At 43.6% G+C, this 16,312-nt stretch overlaps 1 protein-coding gene across 1 annotated transcript in view; it reads right to left on the minus strand.

The window, feature by feature from the left end:
* ADTRP (androgen dependent TFPI regulating protein) overlaps window positions 1-15,695 on the minus strand; it is a 134,424-nt gene extending 118,729 nt beyond the window's left edge. The window contains exons 1-3 of the mRNA XM_063923169.1: window positions 15,546-15,695; window positions 14,811-14,945; window positions 4,768-4,869 (exon numbers count right to left, since the gene is read on the minus strand). Of these exons, the coding sequence (XP_063779239.1) occupies window positions 4,768-4,869; window positions 14,811-14,945; window positions 15,546-15,695 (387 nt within the window). The remainder of the gene's footprint in view (window positions 1-4,767; window positions 4,870-14,810; window positions 14,946-15,545) is intronic.
* Between the last annotated feature and the right edge of the window lie 617 nt (window positions 15,696-16,312).

Raw genomic sequence — 16,312 nt, forward strand, 5'->3', positions numbered from 1 at the left:
CCACCAAATTCAATGTATGTGCATGGGACGTGCTGGAATTTGCCCACATGTAATGCACGCACAATATTGGTGGCGTTGTCCGATCCTCAGGAGAGTCCAATTGGGGTAAGCCATTTTGCGATGATGTTCCTCAGTTTCCGTAAGAGGTTGTCAGCTGTGTGCCTCTTATGGAAAGCGGTGATACAAAGCGTAGCCTGCCTAGGAACGAGTTGGGGTTTGTGAGATGCTGCTACTGCTGCCGCCGCTGCTGTTCTTGCTGCGGGAGGCAATACATCTACCCAGTGGGCTGTCACAGTCATATAGTCCTTAGTCTGCCCTGCTCCACTTGTCCACATGTTCGTGGTTAAGTGGACATTGGGTACAACTGCATTTTTTAGGACACTGGTGACTCTTTTTCTGACGTCTGTGTACATTCTCGGTATTGCCTGCCTAGAGAAGTGGAACCTAGATGGTATTTGGTACCGGGGACACAGTACCTCAAGCTATTCTCTAATTCTCTGTGAATTAACGGTGGATACCGGACACACGTTTAACACCAAAACAGCTGTCAAGACCTGAGTTATCCGCTTTGCAGCAGGATGACTGCTGTGATATTTCATCTTCCTCGCAAAGGACTGGTGGACAGTCAATTGCTTACTGGAAGTAGTACAAGTGGTCTTCTGACTTCTCCTCTGGGATGACAATCGACTCCCAGCAGCAACAACAGCAGCGCCAGCAGCAGTAGGCGTTACACTCAAGGATCCATCGGAGGAATCCCAGTTAGGAGAGGACTCGTCAGACTTGCCAGTGACATGGCCTGCAGGACTACTGACGTACCTGTCTAAGGAGGAAATTGACACTGAGGGAGTTGGTGGTGTGGTTTGCAGGAGCTTGGGTACAAGAGGAAGGGATTTAGTTGTCAGTGGACTGCTTCTGCTGTCACCCAAAGTTTTTGAACTTGTCAATGACTTCTGATGAATGCACTCCAGGTGACGTATAAGGGAGGATGTTCCTAGGTGGTTAACGTCCTTACCCCTACTTATTACAGCTTGACAAAGGCAACACACGGCTTGACACCTGTTGTCCGCATTTCTGTTAAAATAATTTACACACCGAAGAGGTGATTTTTTTTTGTAATTTTACCAGGCATGTCAATGGCCATATTCATCCCACGGACAACAGGTGTCTCCCCGGGTGCCTGACTTAAACAAACCACCTCACCATCAGAATCCTCCTTGTCAATTTCCTCCTCAGCGCCAGCAACACCCATATCCTCATCCTGGTGTACTTCAACAGTGACATCTTCAATTTGACTATCAGGAACTGGACTGTGGGTGCTCCTTCCAGCACTTGCAGGGGACGTGCAAATGGTGGAAGGCGCCACCTCTTCCCGTCCAGTGTTGGGTAGGTCAGGCATCGCAACCGACACAATTGGACTCTCCTTGGGGATTTGTGATTTAGAAGAATGCACAGTTCTTTGCTGTGCTTTTGCCAGCTTAAGTCTTTTCATTTTTCTAGCGGGAGGATGAGTGCTTCCATCCTCATGTGAAGCTGAACCACTAGCCATGAACATAGGCCAGGGCCTCAGCCGTTCCTTGCCACTCCGTGTCGCAAATGACATATTGGCAACCTTACGGTTCTCCTCAGATGCTTTTAATTTAGATTTTTGGGTCATTTTACTGAACTTTTGTTTTTTGGATTTTACATGCTCTCTACTATGACATTGGGCATCGGCCTTGGCAGACGACGTTGATGGCATTTCATCGTCTCGGCCATGACTAGTGGCAGCAGCTTCAGCACTAGGTGGAAGTGGATCTTGATCTTTCCCTACTTTACCCTCCACATTTTTGTTCTCCATTTTTTAATGTGTGGATTTATATGCCAGTAATATATCAATAGCAATGGCCTACTGTACTGTACTATATATGTATACTGTTGGTCACCAAAATGCTGCACTGTCCTACTATATACTGCTCACAATAATGCAGCACAGAGATAGTATACTTGACACAGAGCTGCAAGATACAGCAATGGCCTACTGTACTGTACTATATATGTATACTGCTGGTCACCAAAATGCTGCACTGTCCTACTATATACTGCTCACAATAATGCAGCACAGAGATAGTATACTTGACACAGAGCTGCAAGATACAGCAATGGCCTACTGTACTGTACTATATATGTATACTGCTGGTCACCAAAATGCTGCACTGTCCTACTATATACTGCTCACAGTAATGCAGCACAGAGATAGTATACTTGACACAGAGCTGCAAGATACAGCAATGGCCTATTGTACTATATATGTATACTGCTGGTCACCAAAATGCTGCACTGTCCTACTATATACTGCTCACAATAATGCAGCACAGAGATAGTATACTTGACACAGCTGCAAGATACAGCAATGGCCTACTGTACTGTACTATATGTATTCTGCTGGTCACCAAAATGCTGCACTGTCCTACTATATACTGCTCACAATAATGCAGCACAGAGATAGTATATTTGACACAGAGCTGCAAGATACAGCAATGGCCTACTGTACTGTACTATATGTATTCTGCTGGTCACCAAAATGCTGCACTGTCCTACTATATACTGCTCACAATAATGCAGCACAGAGATAGTATACTTGACACAGAGCTGCAAGATACAGCAATGGCCTACTGTACTGTACTATATGTATACTGCTCGTCACCAAAATGCTGCACTGTCCTACTATATACTGCTCACAATAATGCAGCACAGAGATAGTATACTTGACACAGAGCTGCAAGATACAGCAATGGCCTACTGTACTGTACTATATGTATACTGCTGGTCACCAAAATGCAGCACACTGAGCACAGATATTTGCAACACACTGAGCACAGATATGGAGCGTTTTCAGGCAGAGAATGTAGATATTTGCAGCACACTGAGCACAGATATTTGCAGCACACTGAGCACAGATATTTGCAGCACACTGAGCACAGATTACGGAGCTTTTCAGGGAGAGATCGCAGCCACGTCCTCTCCGTTCAATCTCCAATGCACGAGTGAAAATGGCGGCGATGCGTGGCTCTTTATATAGAATCTCGCGAGAATTCAACAGCAGGATGATGACGTTCGGGGGCGTTCGGGTTAACCGAGCAAGGTAGGAAGATCCGAGGCTGCCTCGGAACCGTGTAAAATAGGTGAAGTTCGGGGTGGTTCGGATCTCGGAGAACCGAACCCACTCATCTCTAATATAGACACTACCTTTGCAAGGGTTATTTGCATTTATCTAGGGCCGGAATAAGCCTTGGGGGTACCCAGGGTACTTAAAACAGGGGGGCCCCGGTTGAAGGTGGGGGATGTATATTAGATTGACCAACATGTCCCATTCCAGGAGGGACAAAATGCTCTCTACCTGGACTTCCCTCTTAATATATGATTGATGTCACCTATGTTGAACTATTTAATTGATAAGAAAGTTATTTCAACACAGTGATTGCAATAATAAATTAAGAAGGAAGTCCAGGTAGAAAGCATTTTGTCCCTCCTGCAATGGGTCATGGTGGGAGGTATGGATTGTGTATATAAAATGTAAACTAATGGTGTATATTAGTTTGAAACTAATAGTTTAATAATACATGGGTACTGTTTATACAGTAGCTCCACCTTACTGAAATACAACTATTTTATAAAATGTTCTTGTATTGGAACAAAGACAACTTAAATAACCTTAAAATACACATAGAAAAATATATGAATTTATCTTGTCACATGCAAGAATAGCATCAGCCTCTATGCTACTTACACACTGGGAAAGGACTCAGAAGGACTCTGTGTGTGTGTCTCTATCTCTAGACCCAAATGGTTTAGTTGTATAAAAGTTTGCTCAGGACTCAGGCACCCAGACAGGGAGGAGGAGAAGCTGGGATCCCTGTGTCACTTACAGCTGTCTCCACCCCGCTATCTCTCCTCTGGTAAGAAAGCTTGGTCGGTAGCTCATGAAACATGATATTCCTGTGTCTCTGCCTGAACTGCATACTGTCCTGCTCACATTCTGGTTCTCTCACTAAGAGGTAAAGCTTGCGATATCAGTGTGATTTGGCCGGGGGGGGGGGGGGGTGCCCTGACACAGGGGGGCCCGGGGTACAGTATGCCATGCATCCCCCCCTTAATCTGGCTATGCATTTATCACCTCAGTATAATTAGTACATACTTAACAATATTGTTATTTGTACAAATAAAAAGGTACGTTTCTGCATAAGATACATATGGTTGGGAAAAAGCATCTAATAGAAGGTTTCATACAGCTCCTGATTGCCAGCATATCAGAGCACCCAGAGCATGTGAAAAGAATGTGAAAGCTTATATAATCATTTAAGCCAAAGTTAGAAATATACAGTATGTATATACAGTATACTAAAAGCAAAAGATATACTCAATGGACACTGAGTATTCTACTAAAGTAATAACACTTTAAAATAAAGACTAATGAAAAGTGTACTTACGTAACAATAGATTAAATAAACCCAAGTCATAAGTGATAGATAGAACATGACAAACAGTAAAATTTGAGGTTGTGTGGCAGGAATGGTGGCAAAACCAGATTACAACAAGAGCACAATATAGTATAATTTCATCACTGTACAATGCTATTGGATAATGTTGTATGTACATTACTTACTATATATGGATATCTGTTTGTTCCATTGTCATTCATTGATAAGTTCCCATAGGTAGAGAAGGATAGAAATAAATAACAACATGTTAAACTTAATCCATTACAATTTAGGGTTCCATCTTACTTACCATACCATGATTAAGCCATTGTGGTATGATTGCGTCAAGACCCTCAGGGTACACCAGCTGCCTGTCATATGAGTACAATGCCCAGAAGGATAAAAACACAAACTGCAATAAAAGAAAAATGTTATTGAAGGAATTTGTCCAGTAAACACTCCCACATTTACAGTATGAGGCAGTTTATGATTACGAGGTTTGGTATTAAAAGAACCTGAGTGTTCTTATGTGTCATGTCTAGGACTCGCAGCTGAAGACTCTACCACTTCTCATGCTATGAAATTATTATATGGAAAGATATCAAACACAGGAGGACCCAGAAAAATAAGTTGTGTGCACCATTCAAATAGAGTGAAAATGATTAATACTTATACGGTATATGTAGTCACCAAAGTGACTCCTCATTCTATCTGTGTCATCTTAGGTGATTCCAATAAAATAAAAAATAAAAAATACTGGAAACTGGCTAAAATATCTGTGGTGCCTAAACAGCGATGCAAGAAAAAATACTTATCTATTGAAAACACATTTCTAAATATGTGAACACTTTACTTTGGTGAATGTACTATATACTGTATTCTTTAATCAATGTAACTTTATTTAAACAGGACCGATTATTTTATTTTATCCTTTCTTGGCTCCTCTGAGTCAAATCTCATTCCATATTTAAGGCATCATTCCAGGCAGTGATTTATGGAACATCGGGCCTAATTCATACCGGATCGCTGGAGCGCCAGCGATCGCAGCCTGATGCCCTATGTCTAGTGGGCACACGCACTGATGTGATTGTCTCTGCCCGATTGACAGGCAGAGGCGGTTGCGGAGCGGGAGGGGGCGTGCCGATGGCATTAGAATGCCATTGGTGGGGCGCGATCCGGACAATGAAGGCGTGTCTGGACCGTTGCAGGGGCGGACCGTGGCGGCTGCGTGATGTCACATGCAGCCACTGCGACCCAGAACGTGGCAGGTAGCAGGCAGGGAGCTACTTGGCGGGTGCGAAAGCATCGCCGCCGTGCAATGCTTTCGGACCTGTGCGTGCTGGGCGTCCCCCCGCATGTCAGAGAAATGGATTGTAGATGTGCTATTTTTAGCACATCTACGATCAGGTCTAAGTCCCCCCCATCATTTCTTGATCTTTTTATGGTACATTAGGATTGGCCACTTCAGTCATTTGAAGTTGATCATCTATACTTTAAATTGTTCAAGTATTGCTTCAGCCTTGATGCAGATAGCAGTTCATCCAAACACCAAGTTGCATTGTGAGTATATAGGCCCATTTTGCGCAAACACAACTGATGACTAGTGGAGGTACTGGATGCAATTATCCTGGGGTAAATAATATTGCTAATAGGGAAGAGTAGCCAGCCTCATATATCACAGGAATAGTCTCTATCTTCCACACTACGCGTTTATCTAATGGAAGTCAAGCATTATTGACATATTTCACCATGATTTTTATAATTCAACAATATTAGTTTAGTGCAATTGAAGAATGACAGAAAAAAACATAGTGTAATATGTTTTAGGATTTAAATTATTAATATAATCAATTACGCTGCTCACCTTTTTTTCATATGAGTTGTAGGTGTCACATTTTGAATATACAGGTTTGCCCAATAGCGGGGACACACAATTATGGTAACAGGTAGAGAGCAACGACAATAGATAATACCATATTCTGTAATAATTATCAAAAGAAAATGCAGGTGTCATCTAGACCCTTGCTGAAGCAATTGCCATTTTGATAGAATATAGGACATGATTCTGATTTGGGAATAAAGTAAGAAAGAGAAAATAACTGTGCACCATTGAGAACCCATGTTGCACTGCATTTGGGGCAGATGTAAAATGTGCAGAGATATAGATTTGGATGGGTGTGTCTAGACTGAAATGTAAATTGCAGTATAAAACTTTAGCTGTCCTGCATTTGTGGGCTACATGCAAAAGCAGCCAGTATTTACCCTGTATGCAAAAATGTGTATATTTACTCCACTTGCAATACAACATGGTTTATCCAGGTACAGAATTACTTGCGCTTTCTTTCTTTATTCCTTACTTAAGGTGCATACACATGGTGCGATGTAACCTTACGATTTTTACTATATAGTCAAAATCATAAGGAAAGTTAGTGCAAATCGCACCATGGGGTATATTTACTAACATTCGTAATTTTCGGAAAAAGGTCAAAGTTCAATCACGAATGACATCGACAGTGTAAAATTGCAACTTTTTGCATTTATTACCACTAATTTACTAAGCTGCCGTATTTTGCCTTTTCGGGTTTTCCGATGTCATTCGGGTTTTTTTTCTGTTTTTTACGGCAGTGATTAGCAAAACACTGCCGACTTTTTAAAAATGAATCTCGGCCGGATCTGTGTAATCCGTGCTGGGGTTCATTTTTTTTTTAAATAAACACTGTAAAACTTAAAAAAAAATTGCGTGGGGTCCCCCCTCCTAAGCATAACCAGCCTCGGGCTCTTTGAGCCGATCCTGGTTGCAGAAATATGGGGAAAAAATTGACAGGGGTTCCCCCATATTTAAGCAACCAGCATCGGGCTCTGCGCCTGGTCCTGGTTCCAAAAATACGGGGGACAAAAAGAGTAGGGGTCCCCCATATTTTTAAAACCAGCACCGGGCTCCACTAGCTGGACAGATAATGCCACAGCCGGGGGTCATTTTTATATAGTGCCCTGCGGCCGTGGCATCAAATATCCAACTAGTCACCCCTGGCCGGAGTACACTGGGGGAGTGGGGACCCCTTCAATCAAGGGGTCCCCCCCCCAGCCACCCAAGGGCCAGGGGTGAAGCCCGAGGCTGTCCCCCCCATCCAATTGGCTGCGGATGGGGGGCTGATAGCCTTTTGTGAAAATGAAAAGATATTGTTTTTAGTAGCAGTACTACAAGGCCCAGCAAGCCTTCCCCGCATGCTGGTACTTGGAGAACCACAAGTACCAGCATGCGGCGGAAAAACGGGCCCGCTGGTACCTGTAGTACTACTACTAAAAAAATACCCAAAAAAAGACAAGACACACACACCTTGAAAGTAAAGATTTATTACATACATCCACACAAACATATACACATACTTACCTTATGTTCACACGCAGGTCGGTCCTCTTGTCCAGTAGAATCCATGGGGTACCTGTTGAAAAAATTATACTCACAAAATCCAGTGTAGATCGGTCCTCTTCAAATCCATTTTTAATCCACGTACTTGAGAAAATAACAAAACGGAGTCCCGACCACGAACTGAATGGGGCCCCATGTTTTCACATGGGACCCCTTTCCCCGAATGCCAGAAACCCACTCTGACTTCTGTCTAAGTGGGTTTCTTCAGCCAATCAGGGAGCGCCACGTTGTAGCACCCTCCTGATCGGCTGTGTGCTCCTGTACTGACTGACAGGCGGCACACGGCAGTGTTACAATGTAGCGCCTATGCGCTCCATTGTAACCAATGGTGGGAACTTTCTGCCCTGCGGTTGACCGAAAGTGACCTCACCGCTGAGCAGAAAGTTCCAACCATTGGTTACAATGGAGCGCATAGGCGCTACATTGTAACACTGCCGTGTGCCGCCTGTCAGTCAGTACAGGAGCACACAGCCGATCAGGAGGGTGCTACAACGTGGCGCTCCCTGATTGGCTGAAGAAACCCACTTAGACAGAAGTCAGAGTGGGTTTCTGGCATTCGGGGAAAGGGGTCCCATGTGAAAACATGGGTCCCCTTTCAGTTCGTGGTCGGGACTCCGTTTTGTTATTTTCTCAAGTACGTGGATTACAAATGGATTTGAAGAGGACCGATCTACACTGGATTTTGTGAGTATAATTTTTTCAACAGGTACCCCATGGATTCTACTGGACAAGAGGACCGACCTGCGTGTGAACATAAGGTAAGTATGTGTATATGTTTGTGTGGATGTATGTAATAAATCTTTACTTTCAAGGTGTGTGTGTCTTGTCTTTTTTTGGGTATTTTTTTAGTAGTAGTACTACAGGTACCAGCGGGCCCGTTTTTCCGCCGCATGCTGGTACTTGTGGTTCTCCAAGTACCAGCATGCGGGGGAGGCTTGCTGGGCCTTGTAGTACTGCTACTAAAAACAATATCTTTTCATTTTCACAAAAGGCTATCAGCCCCCCATCCGCAGCCAATTGGATGGGGGGGGACAGCCTCGGGCTTCACCCCTGGCCCTTGGGTGGCTGGGGGGGGGGACCCCTTGATTGAAGGGGTTCCCACTCCCCCAGGGTACCCCGGCCAGCGGTGACTAGTTGGATATTTGATGCCACGGCCGCAGGGCACTATATAAAAGTGACCCCCGGCTGTGGCATTATCTGTCCAGCTAGTGGAGCCCGGTGCTGGTTTTAAAAATACGGGGGACCCCTACTCTTTTTGTCCCCCGTATTTTTGGAACCAGGACCAGGCGCAGAGCCCGATGCTGGTTGCTTAAATATGGGGGAACCCCTGTCAATTTTTTCCCCATATTTCTGCAACCAGGATCGGCTCAAAGAGCCCGAGGCTGGTTATGCTTAGGAGGGGGGACCCCACGCAATTTTTTTTAAGAAAAAAACCACTTTCCCACACCTTCCCACTGATATACATGCACGGATCTCATGGATCCCTGCATGCCTATACAATCACGGATTAAAAAAGCAGGTCTATTTTTTTTTAGCACTTTTTTACGAGTTGTAATTTTTCACAGCAGTGTTTTTTTTTTTTTTGCTTTGCACTTCTTAGTAAATGACCGAGATTCATACTTAAACAGCCACGTTTTGACCGATGGTGTATTCATTCGTAATTATTTACATGGACTACCCAAAAAATACGAATGCCCTCATCACTGCCGTGATTTGAGTTTAGTAAATTACCGAGATGACACTTTGATGAAAAAACGGCATCTCGGTCAAAATCGGGACCTTAGTAAATATACCCCCATGTGTACACAGTTTGCGATACCGATGCGCGCTCCCGTGGGGTTGGTATCACAAAAAAAATTAGACTGTGCAGGCAAGGCAATCTTGAATTAATTGTGTACAATCTAGTACATAGTATAGTCAAAATTGTTACTTAGTCAAAATCTCAACTAAAGATACCCAGTATCGATGGTTCAGGGCTCAGGGGAAATCACAAAGTCAAAATCGCAGATAGTCAATATCTCACCTGTGTACAGAGGCGTCGGAACTGGGGGGGCAAGGGGGCAGCTCGCCCCCCCCCCCCAAAATTGGAGAGGCGCCGCCGCCGATATACAGGAGGAGCAATGTGCGGTCAGCTGAAAGACCGCACATCACAACCTCCATGCAGGGACTAAGCAGCAGTGGCAGGATGCGGCTGTGTGCAGACCCTCCTCCTCCCAGACCCAGCTCAACGGGGCTGCCCACCGCCCTCTCAACCCCTCCCCTTACCAAGGCTGGCTCACGGCACGGAGAAGTGCCGCGATTCGCGGGTGGTAAAGGGGGCGTGGCCTAATGCAGAGAAGTGCCTGCCTTCCCTTCATTACAGACCTGCTGTGGCTGGGACTGGGTTGAATCAGGTAAGAGACTCTTCCACCCGCTCCCACTCCCTCTCTAATGGCTAATGCAGGATTTGTAAGTGGGGGGGGGATCCTTATACAGTATGTACGACATATAATAAATATATATATATATATATATATATACCAACAAATATAAAACCACAGCACTCACCACCCCAGAAGCGGGGTGCAGTGTCTGCACTCACCACTCATAGGGTGGGGTGCATGTAGCCCATGGCCACCTACTTAAAAATATACAAACAGAAAGTTCAGCACTCACCAAAGCAAGCTCACTTATTTTCACAACATCAATAAATAAATGATGGGGGTTTAGTTAGTGAATTGGCCAATGCACGGAAGCCTGCAAACCGCTCGCCAAGGTACCCCACCTTCATGCAGGTCCTACACTATCCCAGAGTCTCAAAAATTAAAACCTAGCAACTGTATCACATAATATAACTGCAAATATGCCCACTTGGTTTACTGTGTATCTGCCAAATACTCCATGGCTTTTAAAGGTACACTAGTCACCTGACACTGGCTGATAAACCACCAAAGAACAGCTGACTCAGGTTTAAGATAATTGGGCTTGCATAGGGGTGCATGAACAAAGCTTGTGGCCACAGTTAATATGAGTTAACCAAAGATTAACCCTACAATATACCAACAAATATAAAACCACAGCACTCGCCACCCCAGAAGGGGGGGGGGGTGCAATGTCTGCACTCACCACTCATAGGGTGGGGTGCATGTAGCCCATGGCCACCTACTTAAAAATATACAAACAGAAAGTTCAGCACTCACCAAAGCAAGCTCACTTATTTTCACAACATCAATAAATAAATGATGGGGGTTTAGTTAGTGAATTGGCCAATGCACGGAAGCCTGCAAACCGCTCTTTGGTTAACTCATATTAACAGGCTGGCACCATGATCATTCCTAACTATCCCCCCCTGCCCCTGCCACGGTCCCTACACTCATGCTGGTCAAGGAGAGCTTAATTCATTATTAAATACAGGCGCCCACCCGCCCCTGCCATGGACACATCACCTTGCTGCTCTGAAGTCAGTGCTGTGGCAGGGAGTGAAGATATGGAAGACTGCGCGACAACCATGCGACAAGCTCTCACCTCTCAGCTCCACCACAGGAGATCAGCCTGAGAGGAGTCCCCCTATATGCCATGATCGGTGGCCAGGGGGGCTTTTAGGTACTCAGATCCCCGCTGCGTGCGCGTATGCTCGCTCTCTCTAACACTCTCTCTCCTCTTGCACCTCTCTCCCTGACACTCTCTCTCTTGCTCCTCTCTCTCTCTCTCTCTCGCCGACACACTCTTTGTTTCTCTCTCACTCCCCTGTCTCACCTGCTCCCCTAAGGGGAATTGTAGTGGCAGTGGATGGTGATGAATGGGGTCGAGGTGGGGAAGGGGGCCCAGAGATATCTGTGTACTGGGCCCCAATATTTCTGTTGCCGTCCCTGCCTGCTCCCGGGTGCCAGCCTCACCTACACAATGGTACTTGCCAGCGCAATGCTGCAGTCCCAGGCTCCTCCTTTCCCCATCGCAGCACCTCCGTCAGTGGGACTCCCTGCCTCCATCTACATGGTGCGGCCTCCTGCCCACTGTGGTGCTGCCTCCTTTTCATCCTCATAGTATCGCCTCCACCCCAGGGGCGCCAAAATGAGGATCTATCTTGCCCCCCCAACCTATAAATGTTCTGACACCCCTGTCTGTGTATGCACCTTTAGAATCATGCCCATAGTTTTCCAAGTTGTATTCTAGTCAGTAAAAAAGGTTTACGCGTTTCACTGATTATATCCTCTTCTTGCCTCTGAAGAAGCGAATATAATAAGTGAAACCCGTTAGAATGTTTTAACTATTGGGGTACACCTAATATAACTTTGCAACTCTCCTTTTCTTGACTATATTCCTTCTCGACGCCAAGTGCTTCAGCAATGGTCTGGGAATTACACTGGCATTTTCTCCTGATAATCCTTACTGCATGTGGTATTGACTCATCCCTCATTTACCTGGCACCCAGCATTTGTATCATTCAAATTTAAACATTGTGATGCCTACACCTGGACGGGTGTGCACAGGCTGCATTGAGAGGGCTATTACTGATTTGGATTTTATCACCCTGCCACCACATATCCCGAAGGAAGGAACTTTATCTTTTTATCAGATTTGATATTACAAATGATTTAGAGAGCCTCACCCCGCTTTGGAGTTTATGTACGATCCAGGAGCCCCCTTGACTTTTATTTATTAGTGTCAATTGCACTACTTTAGTTTATACCTTATGATTTTATCATTTTGTTATTTATTTATGCATAGGACCAGACTATATAGGTTAGTCTGTGTACATTTTTTATGTGCTTTTTCTATGTACTGTAACTCATAGATTTTTTTAAATTATGTACTAATAAATAGTTATTAATACTTTCACTATATACTTTTCTGTTGTCACTACACACTATTGTTTAGGGTGATTCTCCATAAAGTGAACAGAAAGTCCCGTGCATCACACGCTTTAAATTTGTTTGTTCTTTTAAACTGGTCTGTTAAGAAATTGTTCTTATATGAGAACTTACCGTATATACTCGAGTATAAGCCGACCTTTTCAGCACTTTTTTTTGTGCTGAAAATGCCACTTCGGCTTATACTCGAGTCAGTATTTAGGAGGGACACGAAGGGCACAGCGCGTGGCTCTCTTGTGTCCCTCATGGGTCTCCGGCGGCAGCGGCGTGTGTGTGTTAAAGGAAGTGCACGATCCGGCACTTCCTTTAGCACACACACGCCGCTGCCGCCGGAGACGCAGGAGGGACACAGGAGAGCCGCGCGCTGTGCCCTTCGTGCGATGGAGGGTAAGTAATAAACTGGCACTGTGGGGCATATCTGGCACATCTGGCACTGTGGGGCATATCTGGCACATCTGGCACTGTGGGGCATATCTGTCAGCATGAGGGCATATCTGGCACATCTGGCACTGTGGAGCATAGCTGGAAGCATGAGGGCATATCTGGCACTGTGGGGCATATCTGGCACATCTGGCATTGTGGGGCATATCTGGCAGCATGAGGACATATCTGGCACTGTGGGGCATATCTGGCACATCTGGCATTGTGGGGCATATCTGGCAGCACGAGGGCATATCTGGCACTGTGGGGCATATCTGGCACATCTGGCACTGTGGGTCATATCTGGCACATCTGGCATTGTGGGGCATATCTGGCAGCATGAGGGCATATTTGGCACTGTGGGGCATATCAGGAACATCTGGCACTGTGGGGCATATCTGGCAGCATGAGGGCATATCTAGCACATCTGGCATTGTGGGGCATATCTGGCACTGTGGGGCATATCTGGCAGCATGAGGGCATATTTGGCCCTGTGGGGGCATATCTGGCAGTATGAGGGCATATCTGGCACTATGAGGGCTGTGTACGGCTAGAGCTGCATTTCCCACCCTAGGCTTATACTCGAGTCAATAAGTTTTCCCAGGTTTTTGTGGTAAAATTAGGTGCCTCGGCTTATATTCGGGTTGACTTATACTCGAGTATATACGGTAATTGCTTAGTAGCAATGCCTACCGTATAACTTATAACCCACTAAAATCTTGGTATTTTGGAGAAGTATGTCATTTGAATTTGTGTAGCTGTCCCGTGCATCACGGAGAATCTCCCTTTAATACTATTTGGGTTATTGATATCAGATTCATAAGTGTACTAGATTGCACTGTCTCTTCCTATTATTTTATAAATCAAGCTGCAGGTTTATCAGCAACAATAGGGCAAACTTGTATATGGTCCGAGCAGTTCTTATCTACTGTCAAATTTTTATATGTAATAATTGGTATTAAAACAAAACTATGAATAATAAAGATAAACAACATTACAAAAGCATTGTTGGCTATTTTTTTTTTTTTTTATGTTTTTTTATTGAAGCATTATATGAATGTTTCCCCATAGATTGTAAGCTTGCGAGCAGGGCCTTCCTACCTCTACAACTGTTTGTAATTACCCAATTTGTCTTTTCATTGTGTCCAGTTGTAAAGCGCAACGGAATTTGCTGCGCTATATAAGAAACTGTTAATAAATAAACAAATGTAACACAATAAACAGAGTATAAAGCAAATCTTTGTTACAATCCTTGTATTGAAAGGCAGAGCAAGTATCATAAAATCCAAAATAAGTATACTAGTTGGATGTTACAGCTTGGATCATAATGACATTCTTACAAAATTCAATAAAATCGCAATGCTAAAGCTAAAAGAAGATAAGAACAACAACAACAACAAAACGAAGGAAAATAAAATGATCTCTCTTATCCCGAACCCCCAAACCCCCCTCCCCACAGAGGCATCATATCCCCAGCTTCCAGTCATCAACAATATGGGCATTGGTAGCATGGACCTCTATGAGTAGTGATATGCGTAGTAAATATAGATGTATATTTCAGGCAACAGTGGATTTTGTTGGCTACATTTTTGATTGACACCAATACTAATACCAAAAAGAGAACACTTTATATTTTCTGTGATTTAAACTTACAGTTGCTGCTGGAAAGGCCAGAACAGAGAAGAGAAGGTCTCTGCAATAGATAACACACTGAACTAACTTAATCCCTCTTATTGGAAGCAGCAGATCCGTCAGAAATGTGACAGCATAGAACAAAGTCTGTAAAACCTATGAAAAATAAATACAGCATAGACATAACTAGAGGAATTCAAGGCAAACATATATATATATATATATATATATATACATACACATACTGTATATAAGTTTCATCTTTACTGTTCAGTTGATAAAACAATATAGTGTATCTGGTAACACTTAAATTTGAAGATTTCTTGAGAATACTTAATTTGTACATATAAGGAGGGAGGCTGAGAGGTAACAGGAGGAAGCACTTTTTACATAAAGGCAGGTAGGTACATGGAGCAATCTTCCAGTTGATGGGACTCATAAAGCTTATAAAAAATTAAGATATTAACAGGACAAGCATAAGGGTATTGGGAAACCCCACTCTCTCCCACTCCATAAAAACACACGCAAAGTGTAAACAATATATCATATATTATATATAGCCAGTCACCTTATGGAAAGATGTGACTGGATGGTCTATCAGATCATTTGGTTAATTCTAATGCTTAGCCAGATAGGTCTGGGTATTTAACATATGACTACTCCGTGGCTACGAATACCTGCTCACTAAATTGAAAGGCCCATTAGAAGCATATCAATTTTGACAACTCCGGTAATTCAATGGAATTTAATCCTTACCACATTAAGTACTGTCAAGTATTTCCACTGTCCACCGTACACGAAAACTCCATCTGGCGTCTCCTTTGCACTGACTGTAAAAATGGTATATGTGAGGAAAAAGTACCAGATAAAAACAGAGCAGTGGTACATGATGAGAGCAGTGGCCATGATCCAGCAATCTGATAAGGAAGCCTATTGAGTGTGTTACAGAGCTGTCCTTGCTATGCTCGTTCCATGGAAAGCACTGAGAGCATTAAGCTTTGTTCTGATTAATCAATCGGATTTGGAACAAGTAGCTTCACTTGTGTTAGTTAACAGCACTCGTGAAACTTTAGTTTAGTCTCAGGATTTCAAAGCTTCTCTAGAGATCAGAGAAGATTAAACTTATGTAATGTCTTCTGGAACAAATGTGATCTTTGTTTCTTAGAGAGCCTAACTTGGAAGAAACAAAGATCACTCTGAGCCTTCTCTTGTTTATTCAGTCCAGTGCTATCAAAAATGATCTACTTTATAATTTATGAGCAGTCCAATAGATATTTAATATAGAGGCATGGCTTAGAAAACTTATGAGCTATGAAGAGCCTAAAATGAGGCAAAATGTGTTTTATTCCAATTAGTTCCAAGACTTGATTAAAAAGACAAAGAGAGTGTTCCATTGTTTGTGTGACTCATATAGTTTATTTCTAACCTAGAAAAAGCAGAGACGTAATCTGGAAAATACATGAATTACATAATTGTGAGATATTATTTTGTGGAATAGACATCACTTAAAAACTTTAGATGTT

Source organism: Pseudophryne corroboree, chromosome 5 (assembly GCF_028390025.1).
Source record: "Pseudophryne corroboree isolate aPseCor3 chromosome 5, aPseCor3.hap2, whole genome shotgun sequence".
Classification (NCBI taxonomy): domain Eukaryota; kingdom Metazoa; phylum Chordata; class Amphibia; order Anura; family Myobatrachidae; genus Pseudophryne; species Pseudophryne corroboree.